The sequence below is a fragment of the Manis pentadactyla genome, chromosome 16 (genome assembly GCF_030020395.1).
Source record: "Manis pentadactyla isolate mManPen7 chromosome 16, mManPen7.hap1, whole genome shotgun sequence".
Classification (NCBI taxonomy): domain Eukaryota; kingdom Metazoa; phylum Chordata; class Mammalia; order Pholidota; family Manidae; genus Manis; species Manis pentadactyla.
This window is the reverse complement of record NC_080034.1, coordinates 13,174,710-13,191,228: the sequence shown is the minus strand read 5'-3', so window position 1 is coordinate 13,191,228 and position 16,519 is coordinate 13,174,710. Positions and strand designations below refer to the sequence as shown.

Sequence of the window (16,519 nt, the reverse complement as noted above, 5' to 3'; positions counted from 1 at the left end):
CACTCTTAAGAGAAATTAAAGGGGACACTAACAGATGGAAACTCATCCCATGCTCGTGGCTAGGAAGAATTAATATCGTCAAAATGGCCATCCTGCCCAAAGCAATATACAGATTTGATGCAATCCCTATGAAACTACCAGCAACATTCTTCAATGAACTGGAACAAATAATTCAAAAATTCATATGGAAACACCAAAGACCCCGAATAGCCAAAGCAATCCTGAGAAAGAAGAATGAAGTAGGGGGGATCTCACTCCCCAACTTCAAGCTCTATTATAAAGCCATAGTAATCAAGACAATTTGGTACTGGCACAAGAGCAGAGCCACAGACCAATGGAACAGACTAGAGAATCCAGACATTAACCGAGACATATATGGTCAATTAATATTTGATAAAGGAGCCATGGACATACAATGGCGAAATAACAGTCTCTTCAACAGGTGGTGCTGGCAAAACTGGACAGCTACATGTAGGAGAATGAAACCGGACCATTGTCTAACCCCATATACAAAAGTAAACTCAAAATGGATCAAAGACCTGAATGTAAGCCATGAAACCATTAAACTCTTGGAAGAAAACATAGGCAAAAACTTCTTAGACATAAACATGAGTGACCTCTTCTTGAACATATCTCGCCGGGCAAGGAAAACAACAGCAAAAATGAGTAAGTGGGACTATATTAAGCTGAAAAGCTTCTGTACAGCAAAAGACACCATCAATAGAACAAAAAGGATCCCTACAGTATGGGAGAATATATTTGAAAATAACACATCCGATAAAGGCTTGACGTCCAGAATATATAAAGAGCTCACACGCCTCAACAAACAAAAAACAAATAACCCAATTAAAAAATGGGCAGAGGAACTGAACAGACAGTTCTCCAAAAAAGAAATACAGATGGCCAACAGACACATGAAAAGATGCTCCACATCGCTAATTATCAGAGAAATGCAAATTAAAACCACAATGAGGTATCACCTCACACCAGTAAGGATGGCTGCCATCCAAAAGACAAACAACAACAAATGTTGGCGAGGCTGTGGAGAAAGGGGAACCCTCCTACACTGCTGGTGGGAATGAAAATTAGTTCAACCATTGTGGAAAGCAGTATGGAGGTACATCAAAATGCTCAAAACAGACTTACCATTTGACCCAGGAATTGCACTCCTAGGAATTTACCCTAAGAATGCAGCAATCAAGTATGAGAAAGATCAGTGCACCCCTATGTTTATCGCAGCACTATTTACAATAGCCAAGAATTGGAAGCAACCTAAATGTCGATCGATAGATGAGTGGATAAAGAAGAGGTGGTACATATACACAATGGAATACTACTCAGCCATAAGAAAAGGGCAAATCCAATCATTTGCAGCAACATGGATGGAGCTGGAGGGTATTATGCTCAGTGAAACAAGCCAAGCGGAGAAAGAGAAACAATGATTTCACTTATCTGTGGAATATAAGAACAAAGGAAAAACTGAAGGAACAAAACAGCAGTGGAATCACAGAATGGACTAACAGGTACCAAAGGGAAAGGGACTGCGGAGGATGGGTGGGTAGGGAGGGATAAGGGGGGAGGGGAGAAGTAGGGGGGTATTAAGATTAACATGCATGGGGGGGTAGGAGAAAAGGGAGGGCTGTACAACACAGAGAATGCAAGTAGGGATTCTACAACATTTTGCTATGCTGATGGACAGTGACTGTAGAGGGGTTTATAGGGGAGACCTGGTATAGGGGAGAGCCTAGTAAACATAATATTCGTCATGTAAGTGTAGATTAGTGATACCAAAAACAAAACAAAAAAAGGGCAGTTCCTGTGTGGTAACCTCCAATGAGTTCTACACAAGGGTATAAAGGGCATATGAAAGTGTAGGCAAAGGGTCTGTTTGCGTTTATACAGAAGATCAAAGCCTAATTGGGCTACCCCGAAAATGAACTAAGATACGATATGAAAAAGAACTTCCAACATCAGCACTCTCTGGAAGACTCATGCCAGAAGATGATCATCAAAAAACCCCAACAAAGGTCCACGCACTGCTACAGCTGTAGATGCACTCATCCCACCAGCTCCTGGACTTGCCATGGGAATGAAGGAGATATCTAAGCTGGCCTGTGCATACAGTAAAACAACAAATTTGACTGGATCTATACTGTTGGAATTCAACCAAGAATTAGGAGAAGTGCAAATTGTAGTGCTCCAAAATCTTACAACTACAGACCATTTACTGTTAAAAGAACATAAGGGATGTGAACATTTCCCAGGAATGAGTTGTTTTAATTTTTCTGATTTCTCTCAGACTGTTCAAGTTCAGTTGGACAATATCCACCATATCATAGATAAGTTTTCACAAATGCCTAAGGTGCCTAACTGGTTTTCTTGGTTTCACTGGAGATGGCTGGTAATTACAGATATGCTTTGGTTATGTAACTATACTCCTATTAAGTTAATGTGTGTGTGCAATTTAAGTAGTAGCTTAAAACCTATACATGCTGGTTACTCTACAAGAAGATATGTCAAAGAAATAATCAATCTTCCCATGTTTTCTTCCGCCTGCTACTTCTATAGCTTTTCTTCTTCCTTCCTAATTACAACCCTTAAATAGAATTCGTGCCTCATATCAAATTTACCGAGTATCATAATTCTTCCAAGTGGTAAAGACACCTCAAGACAAATGCTGGGCATAGAAGCTACAGGGCATAAATTTGCAAAGAAATAAAAAGCTAACCTTTTCAAACAATAAGGCTTCTCTCTCACTTACCAACTTTACATTTCCCTGTATGGCCCCGGAAGATGACTGGTTAGCCAGAGACGGGTAAGATTCCTCAAGGGAGGAACAACCTAAGACAGGCACAGTCGCAGGGGGGCCATCAGGTGAGAAATTGGGGATCAACAGAGGTGAGGCTTAGAACCTCACTCCCCGTTCTGAGAGAAATCTTCTGCATACGTGGATGTTTTATTGCCCTTGTATAGCTTGGATTAACACATAGTCTACAGGCACACACCTGATCATCTACATTTGCTCTCTTACAACACCAAACTATGTTTTCTACCTTTATCTTGTATCTACCTACCATTTCAGCATTTTATTTAAAATAATAATAATAAAGAGAGAAATGTGGTATCCACATATAAATCAAGTATAAAAACCAAATGAGTATTCATATTTGAACTGACTGTTTATAGTTCATAATGCATGAGCAAAACCGAAAGTTTCTGTGATGACTGCCCTTGTACTGTTCACTATGTAACTTACTCATTATGTAAGAATTTGTTCTCCATGTAAGAACTTGTTTGTTATGCCTCAGAAGATTGGAGACTGACGAAAATTAGGCTTGGGGTGGATTAATGATTGTGCATTGAGCATTGACTCCCCTATACAGAATTTTATTGTCGTTAACAACCATTTAATCAATAAATATGAGAGATGCCCTCAGGGAAAAAAAAAAAAAGTACAGACTTCCAATGGTAAAATAAATAAGTAACTGGGATGTAATGTATAGCATAAGGAATATAGTCAAGATATTGTAACAGCTTGGTAGGGTGATAGCTGGAACCTAGAATTATGTATATAAATGTTTTATCACTGTGTTGTACACTTGAAACTAATGTAATGTAATACTGTGCGTCAACTACCCTTCAATAAAAAATAATTATCTAAAATAAAAAAAATATTTTAAGCCCATGATAGTTAATTGGAAACATTAATGTTGGTCTCACAATTTTGAATTATAATCATAGTTATTTTATACAGCTTAGAAACTAACTCTATTTCTCTCATTTCATTGAGAGAACTATTTAATCTTGCTTTCATTCTTCATAACTTTTTTCATAGTATGTATGCTTTTTTAAGAGAGGAAAACAATTGTATTAAATTAGCTTCTTTAATCTCTAGCCAATCTTGTGCAAAACTCTTCATTCCTGCTTTAATACTAATAGGTTTCCTTCTATGTTGCAAAATTTTTGTGGGCCTCATAATGGCTTTTATATTAAGTAAATTAATATGTGTGGGTAAAATTCATACAAGCTGAACATGTGTCTGCAAAATAGTAAGTTAATTTATTTTGTTTATCTTCTTGTCATTTCTTTGGCCACTATTAAAATCTACTTGCAAGATCTAAACCCAATAGGCTGAGTGATACAAGTGTTTTGTGCCAATTTAGTGCACCAATACTCTAAGAGTAGAGAGATATCAAGAGCCAGTGACATTCTCTCCCCCCAAAAAATAACACACAACATGTTTCCTGTGTGCCTGTGTGGACATGGGTTCTGTTTGGCCTCTGTGCTCACACCAGATTCATACTGTGGGCTGTGCCTCCTATGGTCATACACTTCCTGAAGGATAATGCCGGCCAGGCAGCAGAAAATCCATTTTTTCAAAGAGAAATTCAGCCAAATATCACATTTTTCAATCTGTAAAAATATCTTATATCGAAAAAATATGTTTTAACTGTTTTTACATGCAACATTAACAAAGATACTATACTTTTCTTGCAGTTGATTAGAAAGTCAGCAGCTATTATGTAGACCTCAACAAGAAATAACATTTTGGAAAACTAAATATTTTACCATATGTGTTTATGAATCTATTAAAGTCGATAAAGCTAGAGTGTATTAAAATTAGCATTATCAGTGATAGAATGAGAACTCAACTATACTTCTTTGAAATTATCTCAACTTAAATATATACACAGCTTGAATTTTGCCAATATAACTCTATTTATCATTCATATTTGGTGTGTAAATATGAAAGAAGCAACTTTAATAAGTGGTTTTACATGTAAAATTAATTCCTGTTACCTTATTTGACTCAATTTCTTATGTCAAACTAAATAAATACATATATGGAAGCTGAATAGACAGGTTGGTAGATGGATGCATAAATAGATAGATAATGCATTATTTTGTTAGGGCACATTTAAATATGCCTGATATTGACAAAATGTTCTTTAAGCAATAAACTTGGATTATTCTGTAGCTTATCATAACACATTTTATTGATTCACATTTCTTTGTGTAGCATTCATATAGTAAAAGGTATTCTATTCCTAATTAAATGAAAATGCAGTGAAATATTATCCTGATGGCTACACTTCCTTTTTCTCTCTTATTAACATGTGTATGCCCACTGTAGGTATTTGATGCTTTCTGGATATATTTTAGGTCTGAGTGAATTGAAATAACTGCTCTCTACCATATCTTCTGATGTGACATATAATTGTCCAACATTTTTGTTTCCTGTTTGAAGGTCCTGGTAATATTAATGTGCTCTCTTGAAGAAAAGTGTCCCAAAACAGTTTTTGAAAACTCAACATTCCTAGAGAAACGTTAAATATGACGGTAATTTGAAATGTTATTATAGACCCTCAGATATCTTTTCTAAAAAATAAATGTTAAATCTTAGACAATTAGAAGATTAGATTTAATGTTTGTATCATTTTCTGATACATTTTGTTCCTTAATTCTCTGAAATTTGACTTGACAATCATTTTGTTGCTATTTTTACTGTGAATAGAATAGTTCATCCATTTTTATTTTTCACAGAATTCAAATTAAAAACCAGCAATTTATTATACGTGACACTAGCTCAGGATTGCTTTTAAGATAGCCAAAATAACAGAAGATAGAGAAGCCACATCATTTTCTGAGGAATACACAAAAATGTTTTTTCCTCTGTTGCGTTTTTGTCTGTTTTATAATACGTTTTAGATTTAGTAAGCATTTTTGAAGCTTATGCAGATAAGAAATCTCTCAAGAAGTGCTCTGACAGCAAGAAAAGCCGTGTTATCTTCTACTCATAAAAATTATCATTTTGGAAAGGCACTTTCCTTCAGAGCTTTGGGAAGCTTGTTTATATAATGTAGCAGCAGAATAAAATTTTCAGAGGAATTACACACAATGATAAAGAAAGGAGATAGTATCTACCCATAGGAAAATTATCAAATAATAGGAAATTCCTTAAATATACAAATGAAGAATATTTCTGCCTAATGAAGTTGCATTATGAGTACAGAAGTAATTCAGCGCCTGATGGAAAGAGAATGGGGTTTGAGAACTACATCATTTGACCTATAATGGAAGGCAGGCAAATTCCCCAGGTATTGCTGGAATTTACACACAGTTCCTTTCAGCACTCTGGATGGCGACAAGCTGGTCATCACTGGCTGCACTGGCGTCCACCTATCAGGAGGCTTCCCGGGCTAACAACGAAAGTCCCCTGGGATAGCAAGGTGACCAGATGGTGAGAGGGAAATTCTGGCCTGCCTCAAACATTCTCCCTAGTCATTTCCTTAAGATGCTTGTTGTATTTATATATTAACGCAGAAAATATCGAGTTAGATTTTACAGCCACAAAATTAATTTTAGGTGGAATAATATCATTTTTACACACCTGTATAAAATAAAATTGCTTTTTATTTCAATCTCTATTTTCATTTACTCTCAGTCAGTTATTACTCAGTACTTAATAATGATACTGCATGGTGTCATACCATGGGATATGCGTGTACCACACTTTTCAACTAACAACTGGCCCTCACATATTATCTCAATATCTGCCAAATGTACACATTTCTGTGTTGTTTCTTATTTATTTATTGGTACTTTACATTTCACAGGGCCTTTTAAAAATTCACTTTTATCCCATTCACCCTCCAAGGCTCAGCTCAAATGATTCTCTAATCCTTCAGGCAAAATTATTGACTAACCACAAAGACAGATTCTTGATTGAATTAAAAAATAAAGAGCTTGCACATGTTATGAATTAAAAATTAGGACCCAGAAACCGTTGGAAATATACATATGTCTTCAGAACTTCAGTACTTAAAAGCCATTTGTGGATAAAGTGAAGGTTCCAGTTCCCAGGATTCTCTCCTGGCCCTGGGTGGCTCGCTCACTACACATGTGTGGGCAATATGCCGTTATCAATTCTACATAAAGAGCTTCGCCCAGTGCTCTGGGTGACATGGTGGTACTGCTGAAAGGCTACAGGACAGCAGAGGCTGGAGTGGTGACAGCACCAAGGACAGAGACTGGGACGGTTATGGTGGCAGTGAGGCCCAGAGGTAGAGACCGGCCTGCTGCCTGCAGACTCACTCTGAGTGGACGGGATTTTAGTGACTGACCTGCCACTGTGGAAATAAAGTTGGGCATAACCCTTTCACCCCAAGAACGTTCCACTGTCATTTCTTCGGTCACACTGAATCCATAGCAAACTTGCCTGGGGCTGAAACTCAGTGGTAAGACCCACTGAAATGAAAATAAAAACCTTGATCTAATGAGTAGTAATAATTCTTTCTTTAAAAGAACCAAAAATACTTTGAAAGAAAAAAAGAAAAATGCCAGAATAAATGATCAGTAACATGTTACCTATTTGTGCTTCACACTGAATCGGGGCCCACATTTTTAAATTCTTTGTGGTCTTGGGCTTCATGATATTTGATGATTTAAAAATAGCTAATGAGGTTTTTTATTTTGGGTTTTTTGTTGTTTGGATGGTTACTGGTTTGTTGATAGTTTTTCAACTTCAGTGGGAAAATTTGAGAAAATGAAATAAAAAGCCTGGATGGCTAAAGGAGTCTTATGCTAAATATTATCTCCTTCTATTAATATACAGGATTCTCATGAAACTCAAGATAAAGTCGGTATTTCTCATGACAGTAATGTGGGGCAAGTAGACAAAGGGGAAACAGATTATCAACCTATGTAATAGGAAAACTGAAAAAGAAGTAAGGTGCTTTATAGAGATTATTGTCTCTAGCTGAAACAGGACAAAAAACATTTTCTCCTTCAGCTTCTTTAGGTGAGAGTGGGTGATGTTTCATTTATATTTTTACTACATTTGCTTTGGAACACACCACAAATGTACTCAGCACAAATGTGTGCAAATGAGCTCAGCACGAATGGTAAGTATATCAATACAAGTATCTCATATATAAGATGAATACTTGGGGTCATTTCCCTTGGATAGTTAATTTGTACTATTTCTGATGAAAAGCTGCTCATCGTCCTTATTATAAGATGGTTATTTTACAACACTTTAATATAAATGCTTGACCTTTAGAAATTTAGTTCTTTTGGAGAAAATCCCAGATATGCTTAAAATTAGAACCAATGTTGAATATTTTGTGTTCCCAGATCACTAATTAAATTCCTGCACATAACCTTTTTCTTCCTGAACTGCAACATTTAGTAAATTATTTTATAATTATGCTAACATTGTTTTAAAATGCTTTAGCATGTTAATGAGTTTAGGGGAAACCACAATTTAGAATGAAATCAGAATCTGAAAGAAAATAGGTTGTGCTCTAGCTAGAGAGTTGCATCTAGTTCCAACAACACCACTTTCAGTGAGGCTGTAATTCCTTCGCCATTTTAAAAGTCACATATTTTCTATTTAGTTTTTGTTTGATTCTATACCCACAAAGGACAGATAAGACTCTTCCATAAGAGCTAAAGAAAAACTTCCCTCTTCTGCACAGCCTTTTCTTTAATATTACCTCCCAAATACGTTTCTATGGGTCCTATCTTCTATTTGGTTAGATCGGCCTTCATTAAACTCAAAGCCTAAGCATCAAAGTAGACAGAAATATAATCCCTATCATAATTCCTTTAATTTCAGCAGTATTTCAACCAGACACTTAATAGAGTATAGTATTAATATAACTAAATATGTATTAATTGATAAAGATAATTTTTTGTGGCAGAATAATTATCTTAAAACATTTGAATTTTTTGTTTGACAAAATTTTGAATACACACTCATTTTGTTTTTTTCAGAACATAATCAGTATACATGAGCTCAAACTTACGTAATGCGGGAATTTTTTAAGTAAAGATGTAGAGTGAGCCAAGTTGTGGCATAAGTTGTGTGAAATATTTGTTATGTCACATGTCTGATCCATCTGTTAAATTCTCTGCCATGATAGGCTTTGTAAAATAAAATACAGAAACTGATAAATAGGAGTCATTACAGGACCAACTATATCATATGATAGATAGACAGATAAATACATAAATGATAGATTCATACATGCATATGTAATATATTTGTGTGTATATATAAAATCATCAGACATACATCTTCCAGTGCATTACTGCCAAGATATTTATTTGTAGTTATAGTCCATTCAATTCACTCTTTTACTGATCTTTTACTATAAAATATTTTAAATGTAATGATGAAATAAAAGTATATTTAGACAGAGAATGGAAAATTTATCACAGGGGAAATATTTAAAGGGCTATGCTAAATGTGATTATCATACATATGGTTAAAGAAACCTGTTGGAAGCTTGGAAATAGAAGAAGGAAATAATAGTAATAAAGGAGCACAATGTGTGTAAGTCTACATAACTATTGGCTATATAAAATAATGTTCTGTGTAGTTTTAAATATATGAAGATTAACATACATAAAAATGTACATATCTGGAGGAGTAAAATGTGGTTAAAGTGTTTAAAGCTTGTACATTCTCTTGAATGTGATACAAGTAGCAGTTTTCACTAAAATATGATAAACTAATCACCGATATTAAAATCTGCTGGGTGAACTCTAAAGTATTAGGAAAAGTGTCTGTAAATATCAGTTTAACAGAGGAAAGAAATAGAATGACAAAATACTTAATCCACAAGAAAGAAGAGGAAATAAAACACACAACAGATGAAACAAATGGAAACAAATAGTGTGGGGATATATTTAAATCCATGAACAAAGCAATTACATTAAATATAAATGGACTAAAATCTCCAAATGAAAGACAAAGGCAAAAGTAATACCAAACGAGTATCTCAGAAGTATGTATTCAGTGGAAAAATATGTTTACCTAATAGGAAAATGCATTATAACACAAACTGAAGATTTTTGCATGTACACTAAATAATATAGTTCAAAAAATGGGCAAAGTTTTAGAAAAATTAGTTGGAACATATTTTTTAAAATTGTTTTGAGAGCCCCTAATATATTTATTGGGTATATGGGTATACATTTATTTACATTTATATGTATATTTTTATCACTGAAGAAATATAAGGAAATGATTCCAATATTTTGTTACATATCAAAACTATATGGGAGTAGCATACAGACTGAAACATTTTTGTTCTTCAACACTACTTTCAAATATCTGGATATATTTCATGAGATAGTAAAAGAGCTGGTAAAAGTTATTCAAACAAAAGCTATTTAACATTATAAATACCCAACTTTTTATATTACTCCAAGGAATGAAAATCAAAATGAGATTCAAATCTTGCATATGTTTGCAAAAAAAAATCAAAATAATACTTGGTATGGTGAATGTTTTAAAAATTGTGCTCTCACACACTGCTGGATGTATAAGGGACAATTTGGTTGTACAAAACAAAAACAAAAAACTCCACATGTATTTCCTTAGATCTGGCAATTCAATTTCAAGTTTGGTGTGCTTTTTTAAGCAAGTACTTTGAAGCACTTAAGAGTGAGGAAATACATCTATCTTACCTTTACATAATTTAAATGTAAATAGGAAAAAGGGTTATAAATATAACTACATGAAATCCAAAATAAATCTTCTATAAAGGAGGTTGTTCTTTCCATGATATGAAATGTGTAGTAAGTTAACACAGAGAAAAGGGAAACACTTCTGGGGCTCACGTCTGTGAACTCAGGGATGGTAGTCCTGTGCTGCAGAACGACCCTGTACACCCAGAGAAAGATCAGAGCTATTTTGCTTGGGAAATCTGGCCCATTTTCATGAGTCAAATTCACAGTATACTGAAGCACTGGGATCCTGTCCCTCCCTTGATTATAGATCTGTACTAGCTCAGGCTGAATAAAGGGGAAAGTGATGAAACTGAGTTTAACTTTGATCCTACAATATGTCTCAAAAACCCTAGGCACACAAGAGGTTGATGAGTTTTTAAGAAAAGAAGGCGTATGCATACAACTCCATGAGAGCCTTAACATACTGGCATAGGTGATTCAAGGAAGGGAAGAGTGGACTCAAGGCATGAGCTCAGCAACTAAATTAAAACATGAAACATGAAACATCTCTTTAAAGAAGGACTAACACTGTGACAATAAAATTGGAAGAAAACCATGAATAGAAGCTCCAGGCTTATACTATAGCTTCTACTCCCTTCTCTCAGTTATATGTTAAATAAGTTGAGTATCACATATGAAATAAAATCAATGACATGTGATATTTATAAAAGGTTGATATTTGTGTGTTCTTGAATGATAAGAACACAAAGTGAACTACTCTGCAAATTTGTTTTCCGTAAAAACATTTGTGAGGTTATAACAGAATTGCTGATTAGGAAGGCTAGGTCCACTTCTATCTAAAGTGGGGAGATAGGAATGTGAAGGCAGCTGAGGGTCAATGCCAGCCAATGGTGTCACGTCTTTGACACCCAGTGTGAAGTAGTCATCCTGTTCTTAAGTGGACGGCACAGCCCGAGGCAGTATGCTCGCTCCAGGAGGTGCTCTCGTAAACACAAGGATCTTTGCTTTTCTAGACATAGTGGAATTAGGAATGCATGACGGTGTGCTTCTCTTTGTAAACCCCCTTTTTCCTGCTCCTTCGGGACTTTTAGGTTGCTTTGGCGAGAATTAAAACGAAACATGAGTGATTTGATTAGGGAAAACGTATCCCTAAGATTGTTTGCCCTTCCTTTGCATTCCAGGCTTACCAGAGTGCCAATTAGGAATGAGTGAGCTTCCTGTGGATCCCAGGAAATTCTGTCACCCAGACAGACTCACAGTGTCCTATACGGCTGAAGTTCTGAGATACAAGCACAGTTATACTATCTCATTCTGAGCATGACATCTGAGAATAAGCTAATGAATCAGAACAGTGGTCATTAGGCATCAATAACTGGGAGTGTTTGAAGGGAGCTGGGTTCCATTTGAAGTACAAATTTGGTTGAAACATACTCTGGAGGAGTTTCTACAGGAAGAAGAGTCAACAGATGCAGGAAAGAAAAAGGATCTCTGTGAAAAAAATTAAATGCATGGAATTTGAAAATGTTTTTCTTGCCAAGGTACCTTAGACCTTAAAAAGCAAAGTAGCCAAGTTAGAATCTGGGAGAACAGAGAACCATAGAGCTGTTGAAGTCAAATTTACAATATAAAAAACAGAGAAGGAGTAGAGCAGAGTATCTGGCAGACAAGGAGTTTGCTTTAAGAGAGGAGCCCTCATTATGGAAATCAATCGAGAAGACGGCAGCATGTCAAGGAGGTGAACTCAGGCCCTTTCCAAATAGGGGAAAACTGGGCCTAGTTGTGTAAAATAACTTGGTTCCTCCCACTGGTCCAAGAAGAGCTTTCTAGCCTCTTCCAGTTACCAAGACAATTATAAAGAGAGGAACAGGAAAATGTGGCTACTCAAGTCAAGGGGCAAGAGAAACCGAAAATATTTGAAACAAAACAAAGATCACTCTACGTAAGATTTTAACCTATGAGCTTAAAGCTCTTACTTTGTAAAAAGTTTTAGAAAGAGGATGTTGAGTATAATGATTAGGGAAGTAAATGAATTTTTAAAAAATCAAAATTTGAATCCATCATTAAAATAGCATAGATATGGATCACTCAGGAATTGCAAACTGCAAAAAGGCTAATGAAAAAATCCACTGGAATTATTCCCAGATTCTAAAATCTTCAGCGGAATTTCTGATAATAGCACTGGAATCAAAGTTAAATCATACAGGATTCACCCAAGTGTGTAGCCTTGCCATGTGATGGCATCACTTTCCTATTCCGGCGGTGGGGAGGGGGTGGGGGTGTCTCTAGATTAGACTAGACTGGCTCCTGCTGTGCTGAGCAGTACACACCTGAAGATTTTACATTTCAGTATCATACAGGCCCTTTCTTTAATATAATTTAATGGGTTACAAGAGTGGTTCTCAAAGTGTGGTTCATGAACCAGCAGCATGAGCTTCATTGAGACCGAGCAGGTCCTAGAACAACTGAATGAGAAACACCAGCGGCTGACAATCCAAATCTTAACAAAACCTCCAGGTGACTGTCAAGGACACTAGTTGGTGACCCTCTGCGCTAGAGAGAGAGAAAACATTTAACCTAGATGCTTTTTTGTAAGGCTAAACTCCTCCAAAAGAATATGGGGATCAAGAAAGAGGTGGTTACACCTGACATAAAAGGTGTGTGAACACTTTGCAAATTTCTGTAGGAAACACATGAGTTCATAAATGGAGGAGAAACCAGATTGAAGGGAAAAGGAGAGGGACAGATATCAGATGGGAGGGGAAACGAGGTGAACCCGCTGAAGGGAAGAGAAACCAGGTGCAGGAGGGGAAAAACCCGGGCGAAGGGAGAGAAAGTGCTGGAGAGGAACCAGAGGGAGAGGAGAGCTGAGGAACGGAGGAGGGACCTCAATTTTAAACTGCCCCCCAAATATTCTGCTTTCAGCGGGACTGACTCCGCAGCCTTGGACAAACTTATGCTGTCAGTTCCTTTACATTTTACTATGTGGAGATTTTAGAAGTACAACTGACTATTTGATAAAGAGGAAACCCACAGAGTTCTTTACAATTCAGCAGAAAGACCTCTGCAAGGTACAGGTCTTTCTGATAATACAGGCTTGTAAATCTCACATTGGATTTAATTCGAAATGTAAAAGAAATTATATTTTTTATTCCCAGCTGGGAAGTAAGTCAAACCAATTTTCTACTATATTATCACTGGCATGTGTGTGTGTGTGTGTGTGTGTGTGTGTGTGTGTGTGCGCGCTTTAACTATATGAAAAGTGTATACAAAATCCATATTTAACAATCATAAAATGTATAACCCATATACAGTCTCAATAAATAAAATGACAGATTGCTCATTATGTATGCATATATGTGCATATATACACAAATAGATTATGCAAATATCAAATTACATTTTCTCTTAGTAATGGTTTTAAGAGAAGTTGAACTTTCACTATTTTATGGTTAACTATTGCTTAACATTAAGTTTTTACTGAATTTTGGGGAATACCTTATAAAAACTAGTGTGTATATATATATATATGTATGTGTGCTTTCTATGGCAGATACCTATATTTCAACAACGTGAGCACATTTTATGCTGTTTTATGTTTACTAACAACATGTTTAAAATGTGAAATGAGAAATAACGGGACCAACATTTTAACAATCTTGCCAGAATTTGTGCACTTAAATATATTTTCGTCATCAAGGCCCTCATCTGGACGGCCATACCTTTATTCCAATGATATCACCATCTCCATTTTTTGGAATTTATCTTTTTTAAACTGCCTCCAAAACTTTTAGCATGTTACATTAAATATCAAATAGAGAAACTATTTCTCTTTTAAGATGGAAATCAAAATAACTTTTAGTTTTGGGTCTATGTGGTGAAATGGGATATCAAACTACATGAATTTTTTTTCATTACTTAAAGTTAGGCACGATTTAAAAGTGACAATATTATTTTATTCCTGTGTGGTCTCCATACTGCTTTTATAAAGCAATTATAATAAAGTTTTGAAATTATCAAGAACAATCATTTCAATGAAGGAGCATGCATAAATGTAAGTAACACAAATCCTAATGCCTGATTTCTTCTATTTTATACCAAAGCTGCCTTATTACTACACAGCCACTGTGACTTTACAGAGCATACAGCATGTGTGTAATTTTATGTTATTTTGTTTCAATCTTATTAATGTTGGGGGATTAAACTGATGTATAAAGTACTGAAGCCAAGTTTTATTTTTAAACTAAGAAAAAATGGGTGCTCAGTGTGCTTAGGCAGCCAAAGAGGAGGTTGAAGGGCAGTGCTGAAGCTGTTCAGGCAAAATTACTGCAAGGTTATGGCCGCCTGATTTTCTCTTAAGGCCTTTGACGTAGACATCGTATTCTCAGTGGTTCAGAGTGGCCTTATTAGCCTCATTTGCATGAGCCAATGCTGAGTAGTCAGCAATGTAATTGCCCAAAGAAGCAATCCCACTATTTCAAGTGAAGATATTTTTGCTTTGCCAAATGAGAAAGCAGGCTACAATATGTTAAATAAATGTATTAACAACATTAACCACAGAGAATTTGATTTCTCAGGAACTACTTGCCTGTAAATCCTGGGACTCCTTTGCAGAAGAAATAGCCACTTAAATGTGTACTGGTCGCTCCATTTTTGCAAGGCACAGATTTATGATCGTCAGCTCCTATTTCAGAGCTGTTTCTTCCACATCTTTGCTGACAGCTACAGTTGGAATTATGCAAATGGACCAGGCAGAGGCCATGCACTGATGTGCTCTGGTTTCCTGAGCAAGATTCACCATTGAGAACACAGAACTCTCAATGCAACCAAGAAAATAGTTGCATCTGAAACGTGCAAACATGAAAAATCCAATTAATCCTATAATTTAACTCACTTAAATATTTATCACATATTCACTTAAATATACAGGACAATTACTATAATAAAGATGGTTGTGGGGTGCCCTTTTAAAATATTCTTATACGCTTATCGGAAGTGTCCATACTTGACGAAACTTGATTTTACTTGTGCAGTACGCTTAGTGAAAAGAACTTCGGCGACAGACAGACTGAACTCAAATACAGGTTCTGCCACAACGTAGGGCTGTCTCACTAACCTTGCTGAGGCGGAATGACAGGCTGTGTGTTTGTGAGAGGATTTTAGCTTTTTTGATTGTAAAATAAGTGCCTCACATGAAACTTCTGATTGCCAAGGCAAAACCCATCTCAAAGATTCCTTCCACAATAAACATCTGCTACACAACAGACAAGGAGCCAGGCGCCTGACCCACGAAGTTCCCCTTTGTAGAAAGCCCTGCGTGCCCTGGGTGATGTTTGGTGTGGCCCTGCCTTTCCCCTCCTGTGCTTTATTTAATTCCTGCTCTTACGTTTGAAACTCACCCACACAGTGGATCTGTGAAACCCTGGGCTCCCCACCCTCGACCCCAATAAAGGCAGAACTCCAAGAGCCACGTACCGTCCAGACTCAGTGGTAATAAAACGTGTTTCCAAGTTCCCTGACGTCTGCTGCCCAGGTGGGTCTTAGGCCATAACAAGCAGCACAGGGCTGCTGGGCCCAGGGGGGCCTTGGGTGGGGCCAGAGCCCAGGGAGGCGCGCGGACGCACAAGCAGGTGAGCGCCCCAGGCGTCCCAAAAGAGAGGGGAGGGCCCCAGGCACTCCTACCCGAGAGCAGCGCTACCGATGGGCAGCTACTGACACAAAACATTTCAAATACCTCATCCACTGCCTATGAAAAATGGGTTTTTAATTAATAATAGGTTCTATTGATAGTAGTCATTCATTCCTTCCCATAGTCATTTAATAAACGTTTATTTGTGTTTTCTATATGACTGGCATTTGACGTAAATGAACTGATCTCTGGCTTTACCTCAAGGGAGACACCCTCCAGTTCATACCCTAGGGTGACTGATAGGTTTTACTGCAAATGCCTGAGTACCCCAGTTCCTCAGTAGCCTGTAATGCAGCTACTCTACAGGCAGGAGCCTTGGGTGTCTCAGTCACATTTTATCAGTGTCATCAG

The 16,519-nt window shown here is 36.7% G+C and overlaps 1 protein-coding gene across 1 annotated transcript in view; it reads right to left on the bottom strand.

Annotated features, from left to right (window-relative positions):
- Nucleotides 1–16,519, bottom strand: part of EYS (eyes shut homolog) — a 1,412,275-nt gene that overhangs the window by 1,258,356 nt on the left and 137,400 nt on the right. The window contains 1 exon segment of the mRNA XM_057494276.1: nt 15,064–15,295. Within this exon segment, the coding sequence (XP_057350259.1) occupies nt 15,064–15,295 (232 nt within the window).